Consider the following 23,817-nt stretch of genomic DNA (forward strand, 5'->3'; position numbering starts at 1 on the left):
CACTGAGGTGAAACATAGTCAAACGGCTGGAGCACTGAATGTGGAATTGGGAGAACTTGGGTTCAAATCCTACTTCAGACATTTACTCACTAGGAGACATTACCTTGAGCAAGTCAATTAACTTCTCTGTACCTTGCTTCCTTTATCCATAAAATGAAGGTGTTGGACTCAAGGACCTCTAGGGTTTCTTTTAGTTCTAAATCTATGATCCTATGAATTAATAATTTACTTGTGATATTGCAGAAAATATTCAGTAAAACCAGACATCAACTCAACAATGAGATAGCAACTGATGAAGTAACACCATTTTCACCATTGGTAATGAAGATTCTTTCACTCTTAGAATACAGGAGAGGAAAAAGATGATTCTGAATGAATTTTTATCTCCCTCTATTGAGAGGGCTACTGACCACTGCACCATACCATCACACCAGCAAATTAGAGACATGATAGCTTATTTAATTTTAATTTTAAATTTTCAAAATTGTGAATACTTCAGCCATTAACACAAATGACAAATTTGTATTGAACTGGACCTGTGATTGCATTGGTATAAATTTAATTCAAATAAATAACAGAATAAAATGGTGATAACCAGGGACTTGGAAAGGTATAATCATACACAGTGCCTAAGGCTCAGAGAGTTTGTGAATTACTAGTTTGTAAGTACCAGTGGTAAGGTGGGATTTGAACGCATCTTCCTGATATCAGATGTACTAACCTATTCACTAAAAGACATTGTCCATATATAAATCCATAAGCTCCAATACTAATCTATACCAGAAATATCAAACATGAACCTCCTGACTGTGTGTGGCTCACAACACTTTTGAGGGCAGATTAAAATACAATTCAAAAACAAAAAAATATAATGCTACATAAAAAATGTTAACTTGTGGTTTTCTAAGTGAATATGTGGCACACAGAGATCTGTTTCTATTTGAGTTTGACACCACTGGCCTAGAACATCTGTTTCTACATGAGTTTGACACACTGGCCTAGAACACATATCACCTATATGTGTTATAACTCATGAAATATGAAAGTCCCAGAGTACATGTTTAAATGGGAGAAAAAAATTCTTAAACTGAGAAGTATCACCAGACTTCTTGGAACTTTGGAGTACAAGTGAAACAATTTAGACCTGTCCTTTGGATTCACTTTTACTACACTGGAAAATATCTTGGAAAATATTAATTGGGCATGACAGTGTCATGTTTTCACTAACTGATCAAAGAATTTTGATTTGTTAAAAGTTTAAAGGGTGTGTGTATGTGGCAGGGGAACAAAGAATCCGTGCTGGAGATTAGAAAGCTATGTTAGGGTAATAAGCATATCAAGCTTCGAACAATTAGTGCAGTCCAATTACAGTTTCATTTGTCTTTGGAAGTTTTTGTTCAATTAAAACAGTAATCAAGTGAGTCATTTCTTGGGAGATTTTCTAAGAAAGCATGCAGCCAAGCTTAGATTTCCTTTTAGTACAACACTTGTCTTAATTAAACATGACTCACTAAAAAAAAATAGGGAAAATAATAGCAGTTTGCAGCATTTTATTATTTATAAAACACGTCTCCCCACAACAGGGAGTTGAACTAAATATTATCTGCAGTTTAGAAAATTCATGCTATTTAAAATTAAGAACATTAAAAAAATTTCAAAGCAGCAAACTACAGTGATCAGACACATGGAGCTTTGTTGGTGTGAACAGTTCCTTTTTGTAGAAAATTCTTTGAGATTGTCAGGACGTTGAGAATAGCCAAAAATGAATGGGCAAATATCATTATAGTGTACAAATGAACAATAACTTGAACTAGCATGACTTTGCAGATAACAATTAGCCTCACAGTACAAATATTGAAAGTCCTATTAAATAACACCTCAAAAAAATTCTTTGTTACTTCTGATTTAAAAAAAAAATTAAATTCCATAAAGCATCCTGCTAGAATACTTGATATATGTTATTAAGTGACTTCCTCCCTACAGTACATATAGGAGTAAATAACTGTTGAATGCAGAATGCCTTCCAACTAGTAAAGGAAAAACCAATGGTAAAATGAAAAGAATTATGGGTCCAATCCTTGCTTTTAAGAGTGATCTAAAGAGGAATGCCTACCTCTAAGGTAGTATTAACAGTATATGCCTTAGTAACATGCATAGACTTAGAACTGTGACGGCAATCAAAATAGGATCTTTGGCTGTTTTTGTTTTAGTATAATCAAGAGCCTGATTGAATGGCGCCTTTATCAAACAAGAGTCTTTACTAGGAGTAAAGTATAAAATCAAGAGTTTCTGTAACTAGAAACAGTATATGTATGTGTATTGTTAATGTGATCAAAGATCTTCCCCATCCATTCATGGGCCTGCCCATTAAAGGGAGTTTGATTAGGGAAGATTTGTAGGAAGGCCCACACCTTTTGTTAATGAGACACTGGTTCTCAAGGGTTGCAATGCCCTCTGGCTCTACAAAAAGTATAAATACTCTGAGGGTGAGGTTTTACTTTGGGGTTTACTTTCTGGTAAGAAGGTTTGAGTGCCAGATGAGAAGCTGCTAAGAAGTCCCCTGGCTTTGACAGTCCAGATGTTGTGCTTCCCTCTCTGATAAGGATGGTCTGACAATTGGGGTCTGTTGATTTCAGGCAGAGGCAGCCATGTCTGTTGATCTTTTGATTTCTCTGTATTTTCTTTGAAATTCAGAGTGCTGACTCCCTGAACTAACTGAATGATATATGTACTTGGCTAAAGGAATGATCCATGTGTTTGATTAAAGTGATTGTTAATCCCTTGAAAGTTGTTTTCCTTTTATGAGTGCAGATCTAAGAACCTGTGATAGTAGGCTCCCCTGTGTATGTTGGGGTGCTTACTGCTACAAGAACCACATATAACTTTGTGTGAACTTACTATGGAGAACTATTTTAATGAATTTTTGAATGTGAGGCATTCTTGACATAGTGGTAGAGAATTTAGGAAGAAATTGGAAGAATCAGGAAGACGTGGGTTTGAATTCTGCTTCTAACATATACAGGGTATGTGATTCTGGACAAATTACTGAAACCTCTCCATTTTCCAGGCCACTCTTTAAGACTTTAAGTTGTAGGTCAATATGCACTGGCAGAAGGATCCTCTCATTGGAGGTTTTCTGCAGCAATAAAATCACAGGCTTGGACAAACAATGCATTCCTGAAAACTAATTTTATGGTGATTACATATTTACATTAGCCACTGAATCTATAAAATATTTAAGACTCAGTATTGAATATTTATATGAATTTGCATTAATTTTGTAGAAAAACCTGGATAATATTTCTAGAAATCTCTGAAATTTAGAAAAATCACATATTTCTAATAGCGTACTGGTCACTGAAAGGTTATAAAGTCATCTTTATGGATACTGAGCCATGTGGAAAAGGAATGCCATGAAACACTTTCTATTGTATCCCCCTTATTCTTTTCCCCTATCCCCCTAACCCCCATTAATCATAAGTTTCAAGGTAAACAAACTATTTTCAAAGTGTTGTCGGGTACTCAGCAAGCATTTAGATTCTATATTGGATCAATACCCTTCTGTTGGATTTTTGCAGTGGGATAATCTTTATGTCCATAAAAAAATGCATCTGGGTGGTAGCTAAATATAAAATCAACATGAAAGAATTTTAAAAGAAAAACAATGGATCCTGGAGTTTAAACTGAGGAACGTATCCAATGACTTGTTTAATAATAAAATAAGTAAATCTCTATATCAGTTATGATATGGTTATTGTCCTTTGTTCTTAAAGAGGACCAAAAAGACATTGCTATGTTAAAGTCAAATTGCAGTGCATCTGACTGTGGCTGATCAGATCAATATGAGCTCAGCATGTGCAACCGCAGGTCAGGCACAAATAATTCGTATGAATATTTGGGGTGGATTCTCTAAATTTGCACATCTCACATTTCTTTCGTGCTACTTAGATTCTTTGCTTATAGAGCACATAGCACCTTCTCTGATGGGTGATCCTATGCCAGTGCCTGCCATCTAACACAATCATTTCCAAAGTTCTTAAGAGATACCTTGAGAATGTCTTTGTATTGTTTTTTCTGACCACCATGTGAGTGAGTCTCTTTAAATAGTCTTTCTGGAAAGCATACTTTTGGCATTTAAACAATATGGCCAGCCCACTGCACTTGCACCGTCTGCAGTAGAGTTTGAATGATATGATATGATGGCAATAACAATAACTAACGTTAATAAAGCATTTTAAGGTTTGTACAAATATCATCTCATTTCACCCTCACTTCTACCCTGTGAGATAGATGCTATTATAATCCCCATTTTACATATAAGGAAACTGAGGTAGAAAGAGCTTAACTGAGTACCCCAGGGTCACACAGCTAGTTGAGTGCCTGATGCTTGATTTAAACTGAGTTCTTTCTGTCATGCAGGTCCAACGGTCTAATCACTTTACCACCTAGCTGCCTCAGTTAGAACTCACATTTATGTAGCACTTACAGGTTTGGGAAGCATTTCACATATTTCATATTATTTGATATATACATATTATCAAGGATGCAAACGCATCCTGGCTGACCATAGGAAAATATTACCCTGTTCTGTCACCTGAAAGTTTGGCAGAAAAGAAACAGACATACAGGTAACCTGAAAGCAAGAATGATCAGCCCAAGGGCAGCTAGGTGGTGCAATAAATAGAGCAGTGGCCCTGAAATCAAGAGGACCATAGTTCACATATAATCTCAGACACTTACTACCTTTGTGACCCTGAGCAGTCACAATCCCAACTGCCTCTATTTAAAAAAAAAAAAGAAGAATGATCTACAGAGACCACATATAGTGGAAACTGAGAAAATAGCACTGGGATGTGTTCTCAGTATTTCTGTCTTCATAGAAAGCAATTAGCATGAGCCTCTATAAATAAATGTCAGAAAAATGCAACTAATAATGATGATCTGATTCTGACCACATAGATCAGTTATTAAGACATGAAATTTCATTTTATCAAATAGAAAAGAAACTTAAGCAGGACCATGTAACTCGGGAAATTCTCTCCTTGAAACATTATAAGATCCTATCTTTTTCTCATTTTGTATTTGAGTTCACAGGATCCTAGATTTGGAGATGAAAGGGATTTAGAGGTGATTACTTCCAATCCTCTCATTTTACAAATGAAGAAATTAAGGGCAAGAGAGATTAAGTGATTTGCCCAGGTTCACAAACATAGTAAATATCTAAGAGAAAATCAAATCCAGGTTTTTGTGACTCCTACACCAATTCTCTGCTCCCTATGCCATGCTGAGTTTGTGTGTGCCTCCTTTGGAATTCTCATGTGGTATTAGTCCAAAAAATAGTTTCTCTGTTTTCCTAGGAATCGTTGTATGAAGGAAAGAGCATTTAGAGTCAGTGAACTTGTATCTGAGAGCCAGATCTGCCCCTGATTAACTGTCCAGCATAGGATAAGCAACTTTAACAATTTGATTCTTAGTTTTTTTCAAATTTAAAATAAGTGGACTGGGCCAGATGGATTCTAAGGGTTTTCCCAGCCCATATATGACCCTATGAAAGTGGGAGCCTTTGTTAGCAGTCTTACAAGTTCATTTTTACCAATGGAGGAGGAAAGGCACTGGGAACTGGCTTCAATTGGTAAGATTATTAGTGGGGAAGTGGAGACTGGCATCAGACAAGGCAGCCTCAAGTCTTGTCAAAAATCATGGCTCTGAACCTCCCAATCACACTTTCACGATGACAGGAAATCAATACCCTCCTTTACGAGAATGAGATTTCTTTACCCCAAGTCAGTAAGGTTAAGTACTTTTGAGTTTTCTATGTATGTCACATACATAGAAAACTCAAAAGTACTTAACTCACTTGAGATATCCCTATTATTCTCTTTCACCCAGTTTCTCATTACATATGAAATTTGTAAATCTAGGAGGTTACTAGCCAGAATGGAGGCCATGATATATATGTATCTCATGGAATAGAATGAATCAATCAACATTTATTATGAGCCTACTATGTGCAAAGTACTGTGCTAAGTATTGGTATAAATTTAGGGAAGTAGCAGGAACTACTCAGCATCCTTTAATATATACCCTATGCTTTCCTTTCTCTTTCTCTTTGTTCGTGTTATTCCCTATACCTGGAATGAGCTAATCTCCTCATTCACAAAAGAACTTGTTGACTTCTTACCTATATTTAAAAGCTTAAAACAAATATCAGCTCCTTTTAATATCTTCTTGACCCCTTATTTAATAATCACAATTCTGCCCTCAAATCTCACAGAATATTTTATCCTTCTTATTTGCTTACATATTATTTTCTGTAAAATTTACTTATAGATTATTTGAAGTATTATGGTACAGTGGACAGAAAACCAGTTTTGGATCAAGAAGATCTAGATATTAAGTCCTGTCTATAATATATCAATGGCTCTATGACCTTGAACAAGTCACTTATCATCTCAATGCTCTAGGCTACTAAGATGATAAGTAGCAGAGATCTTGACCTAAATTAGTAGAGGGTATTTGCTTACCAGGGAATTCCCTATAATAGTGAAATAAGAGGTCCAGGCTCTATCTCCTATCCTATAGATCACTTAGGGTTCCAGCAATGTGAATGTAATTATTTGGCATCATGCACTTGGTAAATAAAGGATATCTGTAAAATGGTCATCTATTGTCAGAAGTATATGGAGAGACTGAAATGATCTTATTCTCCTGGCAAGACCATACAGTCCAGTGTGATGTCTTATCTAAACCTTGTAATTCTCCCAGCAGATAAAAATGCTCTGCACAGAACAGGCACATCATAGAGTTATTTTTTAGATGGATCCTCATTAAAAACAAATAAAATTCATACTCCCAAGTATAGCAATCAGTCTCCCCAAGAAAATGGTTGGGACTTTCCCTTCCTATCTTTTCTTGAATTATTCCTCATTATCAACCCTTCCTCCTCCTCCCTCCAATTCCACCCCAACATTTCTTTGGGCTTTTAACATTTCATTAAGTACCCCAAGAAGCACCAGTGGGTTACCCTTGCTTTTTTTTTTTTTTAGGTCCTTCTAGCCTTAAATCATGACTCTATGCTTTGTTATGCTTTAAACGTAGTGCATGAGTGCCATCTCTTTTCTGGTCATACATGCCCATAATAATGACTTTTACTCTACCTCACATATAAACTAGCCTTGGAAACATGCTGCAGTCAGCATGTACTCATCATTGCACTTTGGACCACCTATAATTTTTTTTTCTATGTCTTTTTGTATATTCTATGACATCTTAAAACATCACAGGAAGTATTCCATGCTTTTGTTATGTGAATAATCCATCTCCTGATCTACTCACATATGTCCTGGATGATTTTTTTCATGCCATTTCTAGAATGTAAATTATTTTTGGCAATTGATTGTTGCCTACTTGTGTCCAACATACTTTTCTATATTGGCCTTTGGGTGACCTGAGATTTTGCTTCTTTGGAGAATATGGAATTCCATGATGTTCAAGTTATAACATCATTGAAAAATATTAGCCCTAAAATATGGGGTTTTGTGTCACTGAAAGCAATGTCCTAAATTCCTAAGTACAATCCAAACTACTTTACTTCCCATTCAGTTCAAGTTCACTTTCAAGTTCTCATCCAAGGCCAAGTTCACTGTCATTGGATCACAGATTTAAATTTGGAAGGGACCCTAGAAACCTTTGAATCTACCTTTTCATTTGACAGTTGAGGAAGCAAGGCACAAAGAGGTCAATGACCTTCCTAGGGTACCTGAACTAGTCAGGAACTGGAATTAAAAAGCTGTCTTGACACTGTCCCACACTGTCTTCTGGTGTTGTGAAAAATTGGATTCAATGCCTTCAATGGCTAAATGGTATGAAAATGCATTTTTTTAAATTAAGAAAAAATAAATAAAATTTATTGGGCTATCAACTCAAGTTTTTGAAGGAGGAAACCTCTAGTATACAGATGACTTTATAAAGATATAATTTCATGTTAGGGTAATTAGGAACTTGGTTATTACTACTGACACACACACACACACACACACACACACACACACACACACACATCTTCCTTTAGACCTCAAGTGTTACAAATACCTGATTCTTTAATGAGATTTAGAAAAGAACAGGATTTGCTTGTCCTTTTAATTAGGTTTATTGGGTGAATACTTTAACCACTGTCTTAGAATGAACAGTCATAATGATATTTGAAGATTGTATCACCATAAGGAAAAATTATACTATGTCAAACCTCATATGACCAGAGATAGAAATGTAAGAAAACAACTGGTCTGGCTATTTCAATTCACCACAAAGAAGGGTATTGTGTTCGTCATTGTCTTTAGCGTGCTATCAAAATTCTTTAAAGGCATTCCAAGCTGTTAGAGGCTTAAGTTATGTAAAGGAAAAAGGCCAAATAGCATTTTTTCCATTTTATTTAATTAAAAGCTTCAGAAAGGAAATCTTTTGTGTGTCTGTTTTGGATAATTTCCAAACATGATTTCCTCTCTGATTGAGATTTTGATATTTCTACCTACAGTGAATCTTTTTTTCTTTCTTCTGTCTCTCTCTGTCTTCTCTCTTCCTTCCTTTCTCTCTCTCTCTTTCATTCTCTCTTCCTAACATCTTTTTCTCTTCTCTTCCTTCTCCCTTCTTTCCTTAGCTAACAAAACTATGTTGTGTGAAATCACAACTAGAAGTCTCTTTCCTGTAAAACAAGTGAAATACAGCTACAGCAGTACGTCCTGTCCCCATGTTCTCTTCAGCACTTCACAATAAGTTCTCTGGATATATGTGCAGAAAGTATGCTCATTTCCCTAGGACTATCTATAAACTGAGGGCAGAATTTGATATAGTGGGCCTAATTTAATTATTTCAGATAAGACTATTCATTTTTTCTCAAACCTTTGAAATGAAATTTTGTGCACTTTTTGGAGTTCAGCAGGAAAGCAATTAGATTCTTTTCCTCAGTTTGAGAAATGTTGTGAGGTTCAAGTAAGATAATGGATAGAAAGCATTGTGTAAACCTTAAAGCACTGTGTAAATGACAGGCATCTCTCTAGCCTTCTCTGTCTCTCTCTCCCTCTTTCTCTCTCTCTCTCTCTTTCTCTCTCTCTCTCTCTCTCTTTCTCTCTCTCTGTCTCTCTTCTGTCTTCTCTCTCTCTCCCCCCCCCTCTCTCTCTCCTCTCTCTGTCTCTCTCTCTATCTCTCTCTCTCTTTTTCTCTCTCTCTGTCTCTCTTCTGTCTTCTCTCTCTCTCCCTCTCTCTCTCTCCCTCTCTCTCTCTCTCTCTCTCTCTCTCTCTCTCTCTCTCTCTCTCTCTCTCTCTCTCTCTCTCTCTCTCTTCCCCCTCTGTCCCTCCCTCTCCATCTCCCTCTCCCTCACTAGTCTATAGCTACCAGGTCTCCAGTCTGATGATGACTTGGTCCCCTGAGCATTCTTTCTACTGCACTCCTGTGGAACTCAAGCAGTGTTTACAGAGAGGCATGCTGCCAACCCAGTGGGAGAAGAGGAACACATGTATTCACACTTTTAACTTTAGTCTGCATTAACACTTTCTTAAGTGTAGACAACCAATCAAATAATAAATTAATCCCAATTGATAGCTACTATGACTTCTGAAATGTGAATGCTCACACTACATTTAACAACTGACTTTGGAAAGCAGGTTTGAGCTGGGTCCAGCATACTCTTGTTTAGTTCCCACCTACTTTTCAATCATTTCATCTAACTACCCCCTTTTACACACTCTGTTCTTGTCAATTTTCCCTGCTAGCTGTTCCTCATATACAAGAATCCATCTCTCCTTTGCACATGATTCCCCATATCTGCCATGTACTGCCTTCTTCACCTCTTCTTAGAAAACCTAGCTTCCTACACAGGACAATTCAGAGATTCCTTCCTACAGAAACCCTTTCCTAATCTCCGTTTATGTGTTTTCACTGACTCTTGAAATGTCTTTGTACAACTGTGATGGGATAAAATTGACAGTTCCCAGCTTCCCTTATACAGCATGTCAACTAAGGGCATTGAAAATTCCAACCAAGTGGAGTCTGGGCTTCTCAGACTTGGTGGGTGCTTAAGACTACTTCACCAAATTCTGATGAACAGAGTGGTTTTCAGATGGAGAAGACACCCCAAAGAAGTTTAATGCCACTCTCTCTATCCTTATTGCATATTCTTGCTATTAAGGCAAAGTAAACTTCCCTTAGTTAAATGTTTAATGACTTGTGAACTCCTCATTTTGTCCTAACAACAAGTTTTAACTAGGAGAATGCTAGCACTAAAGTCACACCTCCAACAACTTCATAGTTAGTCTACACTTCAGCCCTCTCTCACTCAAATCAAAGTCAGCTGTAAGTCATGTCATCATCTTGATGCCACAGTCCTCTTTGAGAATGAAGGACAAACACAATAACCTAGTCTATACTTCTTTATCTGCATACATGTCACCTTTCCTTCCCACCACTCAGTAAAAGTTCCTTGGGGGAAGGGATTGTTTCATCAATCAACAAGCATTTATTCAGTATCTACTTGGGTATCAGACATTAGATATATGGGAGGTGCTGGGGATCAAAATACAGTGACTTCAGAGAACCTTACAATCTAATAGAAGAGATAAGTAATACACAATTATATAAAGAATACATATAAAAGGATAAATAAAATATATTAAAAGTAGTGAGATCCAAGGTAGTTTGGGAGGGATGGCACTACAGCTGGAAGGTAGAGTAAAAGTTTCATATGCAAGGTACCTCCTAGCACAGAATCCTTAAACATAATAGAAATTTATAAATGTTTATTGTTGGTTTTAATTGGTAAGGTCCGAACTTATTATTCTCATTAAGATAATATACATATGAAAACTTAAATGAAGAGTTAAGTTTTAGCTTGAAAAAGACACAGAAACACATTCTCCAAAAGAAGCAAGGGAGAGTTAGTACATACCTCAAAGCCTGGGCTGACAGGAGACTGAGACACAAGAAAAGCAGGGCAAAGGAGCAGATTAAAAAAAGAAAATGTGAAGAAAGAAAAGAATGTTATTAGAGAAAAGAAGAAGATGCATATATTTATTAATTTCACATAAATGTATATGTTGCTAATGGATTCAAAAGATTATAACTATGCCAAGACTTTGGAATCCCCTGTATATTGTCTTAAAAGTACTTTTAATACATTATTTTATCTGAATTTCATAACAACTGCCCTGAGGTTGATACTGTAGCTACTAATATATTCATTATACACATGAGGAAACTGAGGATGACAGAAGCTAAGTGCCTTGCCTATGGTTATTAAAACTACTAAATATCAGATAACAGGATTTGAGTATTTTTCTTTCCCACTCCATGCTCAGCTTTCTACTTTGCTAATGAAAAAATGAAATAATAAGAAATTGTTTTACCCTAATTTAGTTTTTCTTTGCAAAGGTGGGAGGTTATGTGTATAGAAGTCTGCATATAATGTCAGTTTTATTCAATATATTGCTTATTTTACTGAAATGTTTTTATTCTTTTTTTTATGTTATAAAGGATGGCACTCTGGCAAGGTGAGGAGGAGGGAAATGTAGGTAGTATAAAAACAAAATGGCATCCACCAAAGCCACAAAATGGGGAAGAAATAATAAAAGTTAGGTTTTCTTTAACTGATCCTTCCGATGAGAAAAGAAACACAAAGTTCATCGGAGTTATACAAAATTTCAGAGTTGTTACTCACCTGCAGATAGAAAGGAACAAGATGTCCAACTGCCCACATCCCAGCTATGTTGTATCAGCCTGGGCAGAAGCCACTATTAAAAGGTTTCGTTTTCAAAAGAAAACACACATGGCTACCATGAAATTGATTCAAATGAATGTTCTTTCTAAGTGTCACATTTGCAGATCTGACAAACTCCACAGTTTCAAAATGCTTATAAAGAGTATCAAGAGAATGGCAGATCTTTACAGAAAAGGATTATAATTGAAATACACTGTTAAAGTCAAGTGGAGTACTTATTCTGTAGATTTGATTCCTGTGCGTATTTCACATTTATATAGCACTGCATGGTTACAAAATCTCTATGTGCATTATCTAACTTTACCCTAACAACAGCGAGATCATTGGGGTTGCTGTTTTAACTTGGGATTTCATCAGGGTAGAGAGCGCTAGGTGATAAATTTCTCTTACCAACACACATCAATAACTTCTCTGCAATCTGTGGTAGCAGAGAACTGCCTGGAAGCACTGAGAACTGAAGTGATATGTCAGTCAGACGATCAATAAACAATTATTAAGCTCCTACTGTGTGTCAGGCACTCTGCTCAGCACTGGAATATAAAGAAAGGCTACGTGGGAGATATAAATAGAAATATTAGAAATGTTAGATGAATAGAAAAATAAATACAAATAAGTATAAAAGTATAAGCAAAGAGAAGGTACTAGAATTAAGAGAGATTGCTAAAAGTTTCACGTAGAAGGTGGGATTTTAGTCAGGATTAAGATAGATGCCAGGGAAACCAGGAAATGGAGATTAGGAGAAAGAATATTCTATTCAAGGAGTTGGGAGACTGAGTATGGAAGGGTACAAGATCACTCCCTTGTCTTTCCAAAGGAAAGAGACAGCTCCATCCCCTGTAAGAAGAATCACAGCCACTCCCATAACCCATGCTAGTCAGACAGAATGAGAATGTGCAGCAGACTAGACTCAATACTGTGTAAAGAAGGACTGTCAGAGTTTTGACAGGTATATATGCCTGTATTCAAATGTAATTATGATAGTGAGCCCTAATAGCTTTTTGTTGTTTTGTTGTGTTCGTCCTTTGTTTTCACAGTGGACTATGACATCAGAGAAATAATGACTTGACTTGCACTTGACTTTGTTTTGAGTGAGGGAGGGCTGTGCAAGGTCACCAGCCTCACTTTTTCCCCCTGAGGCATCTGGATCCAGTGACCAGATATTCATCAGAATGACTGAAGATGGCCCGATGCCATGGGAGACCTTGGCCATTTAAGCTAAGGCCTTTTCAGGTACTCACTTAAAGTGAGGTAATGCCCATTCAGTGAATAGGTCTCTTTAAAAGTAGTCAGTGGGATGGTCCCTTTAATAGAAAAGAAAAAAAATAAATAGATAAATCACACTGGGAGGGGCAGGAACAAGTGGGATACCACCCAAATTCTTAGAGAAGGAGTTAAGGGAAGAAACAGAAAGCAAAACTGTACTAGAGGAAAACCTCGACTTCTCTCTCTCAGAACTGGACAAACCTAACCCCAAAATAAACAAGAAAGAAGTTAAGGAAGTGAATTAAACCTTAGAAAAGTTATATATGATAGACCTCTATAGAAAACTGAATGGGGGTAGAAAGGAATAACCTTATTCTCAATGGTACATTGCACTATGCAAAAACTGAGCATGGACTAGGATATAAAAACCCCCAGAATCCAGTGAATTAAGGCAGAAATATTAAATATATCCTTTTCAGAACAACAGCTACTGAACCCTGGAATCGGCCCAAAAGGGAGAAAATGCATGCTTTGCTTGGGTGTGGGATGTCTTTTCTCCTCTCACAGTTGGGTAGAGTTTATGAGGGTTAAGTAGAAAGTTGCAAAGGAAAGAAAGTTTAGGACTATCTAACTCACCTAAGCACTCTCACTGTGGGGGACAAAGCGTCTAAACAAGGAAAAGTCATTTGGATGTCAATATTTTACTACATCATACTAAAAGTTACTTCAAAAATAAAATTGAAGTCAATATAAAAGGTACTTTCACAGCAGGTTAGATACATATATATTAGGGTCCGTGCCACACTTGGGAGTCAGGGTGATTTGAATTTAAATCTTGTCCAGATGCCTGCTAGCTGTGTCACCTTGGGCAAATTATTTAATTTCTTTAAATCTCAGTTTCCTCATGTGTAAAATGAAGATAGGAGCATTAACTCCTAGGGTATTTGTGACAAATGATGTAACATGAAAAGACCTTAGTAAACCTTAAAGTGCCACGTATAGCTCTGAAGGCAATTTTAGGGAGTTTTTCATTACACGGAAATGGCACTCTACTGAAAAACATCATAGAAAAATAATGAATTGTATTCATGAGCATTGCAAGTAGTTATGTTACACAATAGAAAATTATTAAAATACATATTTTATTTATATAAATATTTTTGGGGGGATTAAATGAAAACAAGGATTTACCATTTATTTATTATTTATATACTTAAATAAGAGGTTTTTACTACTTTATTGAGTATATGCCTTTGATTGTCTTCCTATTAACAGTAAGCTTCTTGGTGATAGTAATTAGAAGCAATAGTAAATAACTGCCCATTTCTTGTGCTCCATGTCACTTACAACAATGGCAATCTCAATGAGTAGAACATTTAATTGTGAAGATGACAAAAATTATTTTTACATCTATTCTATCATTTGCTTTTATCCAAATTAAACTTTTATCCAAATTGACTTGGAGCATAGCAACTTTAACATAACTAAGCCACTAGCTTATATCCGTCAAATTTTAAAGATCATATTAAAATTTACATACGTCCCATTTATTTTCAAAAAAGAAAACACGAGAACAATATGCTTTTACATATAGACAGATCCACCCAAACTGCTATGTTACATATATATCATTTTGGCATGGGTTTCATCAAATAAGAAATGTGTAGTATTTGATTGCATTCAGTGTTTATTTTGAAAACCTCAAGTCTGTGGTGGAATATAATGCTTCTCCTGGGTTTATTTGATGAGGAATTACAAACATAATGAAGACCGCCTCTTCCCCAAAACCCCTTTGTCTGCCAAAAACAAGAGAGAAAGCTTTGCAATAATGGAGGAAAAATATCTATTTACTCTAATATACTGTATTTGGTATACATTTTTTTTAAAAAGATGCATGTAGCTTCTCATAATTAAGACTGGGTGAAGTAATAACAAATATCTGTTAAACAATAAAGCTCCTTAGCAATGTTTAATTAATTTTCTCAAAATTGACTAATCCCTTCTGCTTAAATCAAGTATTATACCAACTCTCTTCCTCTTAACAGTCTTTCTCTTGATCAAAGTGTGGTGCTATTTTCTTTTAACGTATATATGACAACTATGCTGAAAAGTCAAGGCTAAAACTCACCATTCATTCATTATTAAAACTTATGTTTTAATTATCTACATCTCCATCTTTTTATCTTTGTGAAGATCATTAAGACCTGAGAACATGATTTAATGAAGGAGGCTGGGAAAGCAAATTCTGAGATTATTGCATAGAAAAAGGATTGAGTATCTTTTACATTATCTTGATGATGACTGTCAGACAGCATAGAGCTGCCTGAAAGCATTAAATAAATGCTGTTTGTGTTGCCCTGTCTTCTTTACATTTAGGGAGGAATGGATCCCGCTCCATGACCTGTATAATCCAGAGTCAGTTCAGGACTGGTAGCTACTATGAAGCCTGGGAGACATCAGACTAACGAGCAAGGGGGAATCTCATCTTCATTACTTTTCTTTAATGCATAAACCTGAGATTGGGGAGGGAGGAGAATGAGTGGCCTTTCTCCCATTATTCTTTATGATCTGTCAGTAATCAGGCTTGGTTTCACACTTATCAAAGATCTGGTAAGGAATAATCATGATTAGGGAGATCTTATAATTTCTTTTGCATTTTAAATGTCTCATTCAAGCTATGGTGTGACATTATGGGTACCCAGGGAATAGATCTGAAAGAATGAAAAATCTCAATGGGTGAGCTCAACAGGCCAAAAATGTGAAGAATATACTTTATATTTTAATATGAATATTCCATATCCTAGATTAAGTAGAAATTTAAGAAAAAGGAGTAAATATCAGCTACTGAGTGACCTTGTTAAGGGTGAAGAACATCGTTGGGGTCATTCAGATTTTTAGTCTCTAGAAAGTTGTTACACAGTGCAGAGTCACAGAGGAAAAGGCTGAGTAGACTACAATCTGGTGGATACTTGATATATTGCATTCCAGGTTACTTCAGATTCCTTGGCTGAATTTCTTTCTATATGACTACAAATGAGTCAATACTCTGGGTTAATACCATAAAACAAAGATATTTTCTTTGCCAAAAAATATATATATATTTTATGTATAAGTGTAAATCTGGGTCAACTTCTTTGTTTTGTACATTCAGATACTATGTTTACTTTTCCTGGTTAAAAAAAAGGAAAAAACCTAAAATCCTGGGACTATAGTTTTTCTGAGGAAATCTGTTTACTATGAGACATAATGGAAAACGTCTGAAATGCAGACCAGTAATTTTAGCAATACAACCAATACATATTTTTATAAAACATATTTCTAATTTTCTCCAGGAATAATTGTTCATTTATGCCACTAATTAATCTAATATACTTTAGAAAACAATGGCTTTTTTTTAAACATCTGGTTTCTACATTTGGACAAACTACACTTAACGATTGTTAAAAAATGAGTCTGTACTACTCCAGTCTTTTGGTTAGCAATTGATCCAGCACTTTTTCACCTATTCTATTAAGGTTAAGAGGTAAAGATTTTCTAAATTGTTCACCACTCAATCTAGATGAAAAGTCATTAATCCAAATGTAAACTGTATATTTACAGTTGCCTATGTTAGGATCTCAAAGCTCTTCACATTTCAAACATATTATCCTATTGGACTTAACACTGCAACTGTATGTTTTAAGCCTATCTCATTAACTGAATTTGAAAATAGAAATACAAAAATGGAAAACCATACCAAGAGAGCCTCATCTTGGGTGCTAGGTGAGAGTTCTGAAGATGTTGTCCGGACAGTAGAGAGCCCTGTTAAAGAAACATTGGATAGCCGCCTCCTCCTCACACCACTGCAGTTGTTGGGGATTTTAAATGCACATCTTTTATGGTAGTTCAGGCCACATCCTGGAAAAAGTAGAATGATTACCCTGCCTAGTAAATGTTATCCAACACCACATAAAAAGACATATGGAATAAATTGATTTTAAACACTACTTCTTGAATTTTTCTTGTAGTTAATTCTGAAATATAAATCTGATTTTCATACTTTTTCTTTATGTTAAAAGTTTTATTGATGTATTTTAACAGTATAAACATTTACAGATTACTCAACTTCATCTCTTGTAACAAAAAAAGTTAAAAAGTAGTACAGTAACTTCATCTGAAAATGTACATATCACTTCAAATCTGTAATCTCCTCCCCCACCCCCCATAACATCTCTCTATTTAAAAAAATAATAGAAATCTATCTTTTTTCTCTTTCTACCCCTGGGGATGGGGGGGGGGGGAGAAGAAAAACAAGTTTCTTATAACAAATATCTATATTTAAACAAAACAATTTCCTTCATGGGCTGTATATTCTCTCTCTTTCTCTCTCTCCCTCTTTCTTCCCCCCCCCCCAGGTGACAGATGTATGTATAGATATCATACGGTACTCATATTCTTTCTCTTTATTCTGTATGTGTGTGTGTGTGTGTGTGTGTGTGTGTGTATGCTAAATATTTAGGCTTCCTACTTTGTAAATTTCTTGAAATTTGAATTTACATGACTTCACTGATTAGTGGTAGCAATATATAGATGACACCCTTTGTGTGTGTGTATACATATATACATACACATGTATAAATGTGTGTGATATATATGTATATATACATATAGATGTAATTCAGTTGTCAAATTCTGTCACATCACTGTTATAGATTTTTGGCAGTGAAACTGCCCCCTACAAAAACAGGTATGCGGTCAGAACTTGAGAACCAGAGCACAAGGAATCAGGGATTACCATTCTGGTTATTCATGGTCTTATGTGAAGGTCTCAGGCAATCTGCTCCAATTCAATCCTGTGACTGTTAGGGCTATCCCTAATTAGTCTAGATTATAAAAAGGTCTTCCCTTTGTGTTTATAATTAGAGAATTATTTTGGTTGTAGACCATACTAGAAGTTTGGTTACAATGAATATATCACAAAATATTAACTGACCAAATCAATAAGCTGTATTTGAAGCTGGGTCACTAAGCCATTTTCTTTTGCCTGGATATTACACATAAAGAGATTACAGTGTACTTATAGTCAGTACCTACACACCTAAGTATTTAGGCTTCCTTGTTTGTAAATTTCTTGGAATCTGAATTTACATGATTTCACTGGTAAGTGGCATCAGTATATAGATGACACCCTTCATGATCTGGTAAAGAATTTAGTTCATTTTTAACTCCATGTCATTCATTTACTAATTAAATTCTTCAATTTAAAGATTTGTAAGGGCTTTATTTCTCAAAAAAAAAAGGAAAGGGAAAATATTTAAGCAAATTCTCAATTCTCATTAATATGTAACTATCTCTTGAAACTTAATTTGAAAATAAGAGCCCTCAGAGAGGGATTGATATTAATTTAGTATAAACAAAAATTCCCCCCCCCCCCCCAAAAAAAAGAGGAATTACTGAACAAAGAAAGATACAGTCTTTGAAGACCTCCTTTGGTCTGGTGAGTAGGAATTTCTGTGTAAGAATCAAAACAAGGAATAAAAGGGTCTTATGTCCTGAAAAACCAACATATCAAAGATGGTAAAAATTTTGACTTGAAAAAGAAATAAAGGATTAAACTTCTTTTATAGCATAAAGAGTATTATTTTTCCCATTACAAAATTATGAAGGAAAATTAAAGGGAATATTCAGAAAGTTCTACCTCTAAATAAAATATTCCATTCCAACATTTATTGAGAAAACAATAAATTATGGATAAGAAAAACATACTGACCAATTCTTTTGCCCTTGTTATGATGGGGAAGTAGGATTCTTTTAAAATCATTCTAGGGGAGACCTATTACTATTTTTAAAACAATATATAGAAATACATTTATCAAATAAAATTGTCTAAAAATTTAAATGATTTAACATGCAATATATTATCTTGCTGTAATCACTTATTTCACATAATTTGTGATTGAGTTCATAAGATTTTAATTTATATTCTCTAATTTTTCATCACAAAATCATGCTTTTGTCCTATTAGATGTTAAATATAGCTTAGATAAACTGCCCATTTTTCCTAATCAAAGTCTGGATTATAGCCCATAAGCTTGAAAATTTTTTTCACTTTTAAAAATTATTTAATTAATAATAACTTTTTATTAATTTCTCCTACCTACTAATCATACCTACCCTTTCAATCAAGAAAAAAAATGAAACAAACACCACGACCAAATCCTTTAATATATATCGACAGAGCTCAGTAAAAACAAATTCCCACATTCTTGTTATTCAAGTTGTGTCTGACTTTTTGTGACCTCATCTGGGTTTTTCTCATCAAAGATACTGGAGTGGTTTGCCATGTCCTTCTCCAGCTCATTTTACAGATGAGAAAACTGAGGCAAACAGGGTTAAGTGACTTGTCCAGGGTCACACATTATTCCCACATTAGCCATGTCAAAAAATGTATGTCTCTGCCTGCATTTTAAAGTTAGTGGCACTTTGTTCTGCACTTTTAAGTCCAGAAGTCCATTATTTTATTAAAAAAAGGGAAGCTATATGCATAGGAAAAGAGTTAGTAAGAGGTAGGAAAGAAAAAGGCAACTGAAATATACCTCAGTATTGATTTAATAAGAGAAATAACCTACCTTCACATTTAAGCCCTTGACGGACAAGCCCCCATAACATTTCTCCGCAGTGGTCACAGAAAGCTGGAGCCCGATAGGAATGAACAAATAGGGCATGAGGACGGATCTGAAAATCTTCAAAGGTGGCAGAAGCTGCAAAAAAAAAATAGTAAAAATATTGAAAAATAAAGTGAATGAATACAATTGCCATTGTACAGCCATCTTGCTAATGGTTAACTGAGATCTTCCAATAATACAAGCTTCATCTTAACTACTAGACTCAACCTTTGCTTAAGGACCATTAATTAGGAATATACTGAAAGAGTTTCACCTCTTTTCCCTGCCCATATTCTTTCATGGACTGAGATGTGAATGAAGTGGGATACAGCCAAAATATAAACAGTAAATGCAGGAAAAGAAATTTGGAAAAATCTATGAACAGGAAGATCAGACTATTTGAATTGCCATATTCTACTACTAGACAATTTTCTGTTCCCAAAGGACTGGAAAATATTCAGTTTACATTGAGTGTCCTTCATATATGTTATACAGCTTGTCTTCCATTCCTAGAATGTATTCCTTTCTCAATTCTGCCTCTTAGAATCTCTAGCTGTCTTCAAAGCTCAGTTCAATTATCACCTTCTAAAGACTTTGTATTTATTTTGCAAAAATTTTGTAAATACTTCTATGTTTACATGTTGTTTCCTCTGATAAGATTATAAGCTCCCTGAAGGCAGGGATTGTTCCATTTCTATCTTTGTATTATTGAGAGCCTAGTAAAGGTATTTTGTTAACTGACTGATTGTTGGCAAAAGTATATATTAGTTAAAAAAAAAGATGGAGGCCAAAATTGTGATCATAAAAAGGGAGAAGAAAAGGGTAGGGAATTTCTGGCAGTCTGCTAAGGAAGTCAGAATTATTGGAAAATGTTAGCTTGTCACAGCATGGCTAGTGAGATTTACATAAAACACTGTGTGAATCCCTCCATAGTGAAAGGGAAACAATGGTATTAAATGAGGTATGAGTTGTGGAGTGTGTCTTTGCATGTGTGTGTTTAATAGGCCTATGAAGAGTTTTAAAAAGCCATTTCTTTAAAACCAGAACTTGTTTCCCTTTTATGGCCTCACTGCTACATTCATTGTTATTCCATGTTGCAAAATTATCATTAATGTGCACTTTAGTCTACCCAAAGAGACCTTGCTAAGAATTTGCAAATGATTTCCAAAGATGAGATAATCTTCATATTCTGAAAACCAAACCCTGATGAATAATTACGATACAAACAAATGCTTCCCTTTTTAAGGAAGGGGAGAATAAAATGAAACACACACACATACACACACACACACATATGCACACATACAGACTGCTCTTTGAAACACACCTGAATATCATCTGTGCTTTCCTAAACTCATGTAGTCAATTTATTCCCTTCCCCTTCATAGCAGATAATAAAATATTTATACCGAAATATCTGGATTTTCACATACACACACTCACATAAATGTCACTCATAGAATTTGTGGTGAGCCAATAACATCTTTTGGCCAAAATCTTGGATAACGGGGGAGGGAGATTCCACTACACAACGATGGCATCGGCCCTTACAGGTGGATTAGGTCCAAAACTTAGTTTTGCCAAAACAGTGAATCCAATTTTATATTAAATGCGGTGGTGATTTAAAAGCAGCACTTTCTAATGAAAATTGAGCATAAGGAAGGTGTTGCTGTTTCTTGCTTTGTGAGAAACTAGACACCGAAACCCTCAAATCATGCCTGATAAAATAAACTGCATCTGGCTGAAAGCAGAGCCAACTTGTTGAAGTTGCCAAGGTAGAGCAAAATGATTTTGAAAAAAAATACTTTTTTGGAAGCAGTCAGTCATCTGAAGAGAGAGAAAAAAATAAAGGTCCTTCAGGAAGGGTTCTACCTAATCCATTCTCTGTGGAGATCCTATAGAAGCATTCCTGAGTTTTTTGGGAGAATCCCTGTGGATGTAAATCCTTTCTTTAAAAGTAACTTCTTTTAAGCTAAGTGGCATGTTGGCGGCTGCAAAGTATTTATAAACAAAATATAAGTAAGTATTAAATTTAATTAATAGAGTACATGTAAGGTAAATTTTAGTGTAAGGTGGACTTTAGTGCATGAGGTGAATTTTTGTTATTATTTTTTAGAGTTCAGTTTTCCAGGATTCATATGCATACCAATCTCTTGTTCCCAGATATGAGTTTACACATTTATGGTTCAAAACATCTCTACCAAGCTTGCACAGCATTATATAATGACAAATAATATAAACAACCACTGAGGCTACACAGTGAGATGCAGGGATGAGGTGATGCCAACTTGTGAGGCTACTGCTGGCAATATGCCTTCTTTGTCTTTTGTCCTATAAAGCAGGTGGACATTGGTCAGTGAATGTGGAACCAACCATAGGGTTGAATGCACAAATGCTGTGTGTGCCTTGATCAGCCCCCATCAAGGAATCTATGTTTGCCTCAACTGGCCCCCATTGAGTCTTGAGGGTATTTAGGGAAAGCACAAGTTGTGCCTGTCTCAATTGCCCCCACAGAGACATAGGGGTAGTTGTGACCCCTTCTCACTGGCTCCTGCAAGAAAGGTGATTTGAGTGCTTCCCTTATCAGCAATCCTCTTCTGAGAAAACTAAACTAGAATAAAGTTTATTAACCCGTTTTTAGTGTCTTTGCTGTCTGACCAGATCCAGAGTGAATCTGTGCTAAATATTCCACCTGCCTCTTTCAGAAAGTACAGCAGCACATAGTACAGGACAAGGCCCTGAAAAATCGAAAGGAGCAGTCCATTTAAAATAGGAGTTCTTAACCTTTATTGTGTCATAGAGACCTTTCACAGTCTGCTGAAGCCTAGAACCTCTTTATCAGAACTATGATTTCCAATCAATAAACTACATAAGATTACAAAGGAAGTCAATTATATTGAAATAGTTATCATTTTTTTAAATAAAATGTTCACAGATTACAGGTTAAATAGGTGCAGATCAAGCAGGTGATAGAATTTTAATGCTAAGAAAGATTTTAACAATTATCCCATCCAAGCCCTTCACATAACTCATGAAAACCAGGAAAATGACATGCTTATGCAATTATTCTATAGAAATTATATATATATATATGCAATTATTCTGTAGTTCTTGGATAGAACTCAGGTTTTTTGAACCATATGTGATTACTAAATGTCATATTCAGAGATATGTGATGTATATAGTAGACAGTACACCAGATTTGGGTCCAAGTGATACTTCTGATACAAAATCACTTAGTTCCTTTCAGTCTCAGGCAACTCTTTAAGAGGCTATGTTGTGGAGGGATTGCAAAGGATGAATGAAATTCCCACACAAGGAGTGACACTACTGAAGAAATTACAATTCCTTGATGTACTAGCATATTCAAAGAATGTCCATAATTGGTATTTCCCTTCTAGATTAGGGCTTGGTTATTTCCTTAGATGCCATAAGGTAAAAATATTGGGAGTATATGGGGGTGGTGGAGAAAGAGTTCAGCTGGTTCACTGTTATTCATCTTTAAAATGGAATTATACTCTAATTTGGTCAGTTATAGTCAAATAAAAGTATCCTGTTCTTCAAACCAATGGATTGTGTTTATCAAGACTACAGATTTGTCTCATGATTTTGTGCTACTTAATCACATTTTCAAAATTACTTGATCAGCCCAGTCTCTATGAATGGAGAAAGTATCTGACTAGCCCTGAGTTCCATCATGCCTTGCTTTCTTACTCCATTCCCCTGACACTCAAGGGCTTCCAAACTTTCCCAGTGAATTTCTATTCAACCATGAATCAAATCAAATCATGTGCTAGGGAAATGATATTCCAAAATTGTGATTGCCCAGAGTGTGTGCCAAAGAAGGGAAACAACAGAAGGGCAATCAATCAACAAGCACCTCACTTTCCTCAACTATAAAATGAAAGAGTCCTTCTAGATGACCTTTTATATCTCTTGAAGTTCTAGCTCTATGATATTATTTATTCAACCTTCATATGTGCTCTGATCTATGCCTAGTAGTAAAGATGTAGTTAAAGCAGAAAGTAAATCCTAAGACATAATGGCGTCATAAGAGGCATTACCAGAAATAAATCGTTAGGGAAAGAAACAACAGAGCATGTGGGAGTATTGATTCTTTTTGTTAAAGAAAATATGAACTATCATCTAGAAGGGGTACTGTAGTATCTCAAATACTTGCCTTCAATAAATACACCAGTATC

The 23,817-nt window shown here is 35.5% G+C and overlaps 1 protein-coding gene across 16 annotated transcripts in view; it reads right to left on the minus strand.

Annotated features, from left to right (window-relative positions):
- The window catches only part of PRKD1 (protein kinase D1), a 435,004-nt gene that overhangs the window by 115,999 nt on the left and 295,188 nt on the right, over positions 1–23,817 (minus strand). For 14 of the 16 annotated variants that reach the window (XM_072622711.1, XM_072622718.1, XM_072622725.1 and 11 more), the window contains 3 exons: positions 19,580–19,711; positions 16,708–16,868; positions 10,941–10,964 (listed from right to left, as the gene is read on the minus strand). In XM_072622711.1, the coding sequence (XP_072478812.1) occupies positions 10,941–10,964; positions 16,708–16,868; positions 19,580–19,711 (317 nt within the window). The remainder of the gene's footprint in view (positions 1–10,940; positions 10,965–16,707; positions 16,869–19,579; positions 19,712–23,817) is intronic. The other 2 variants (XM_072622712.1, XM_072622727.1) reach the window with 1 other exon arrangement.

This window comes from Notamacropus eugenii, chromosome 7 (assembly GCF_028372415.1).
Source record: "Notamacropus eugenii isolate mMacEug1 chromosome 7, mMacEug1.pri_v2, whole genome shotgun sequence".
NCBI lineage: Eukaryota > Metazoa > Chordata > Mammalia > Diprotodontia > Macropodidae > Notamacropus > Notamacropus eugenii.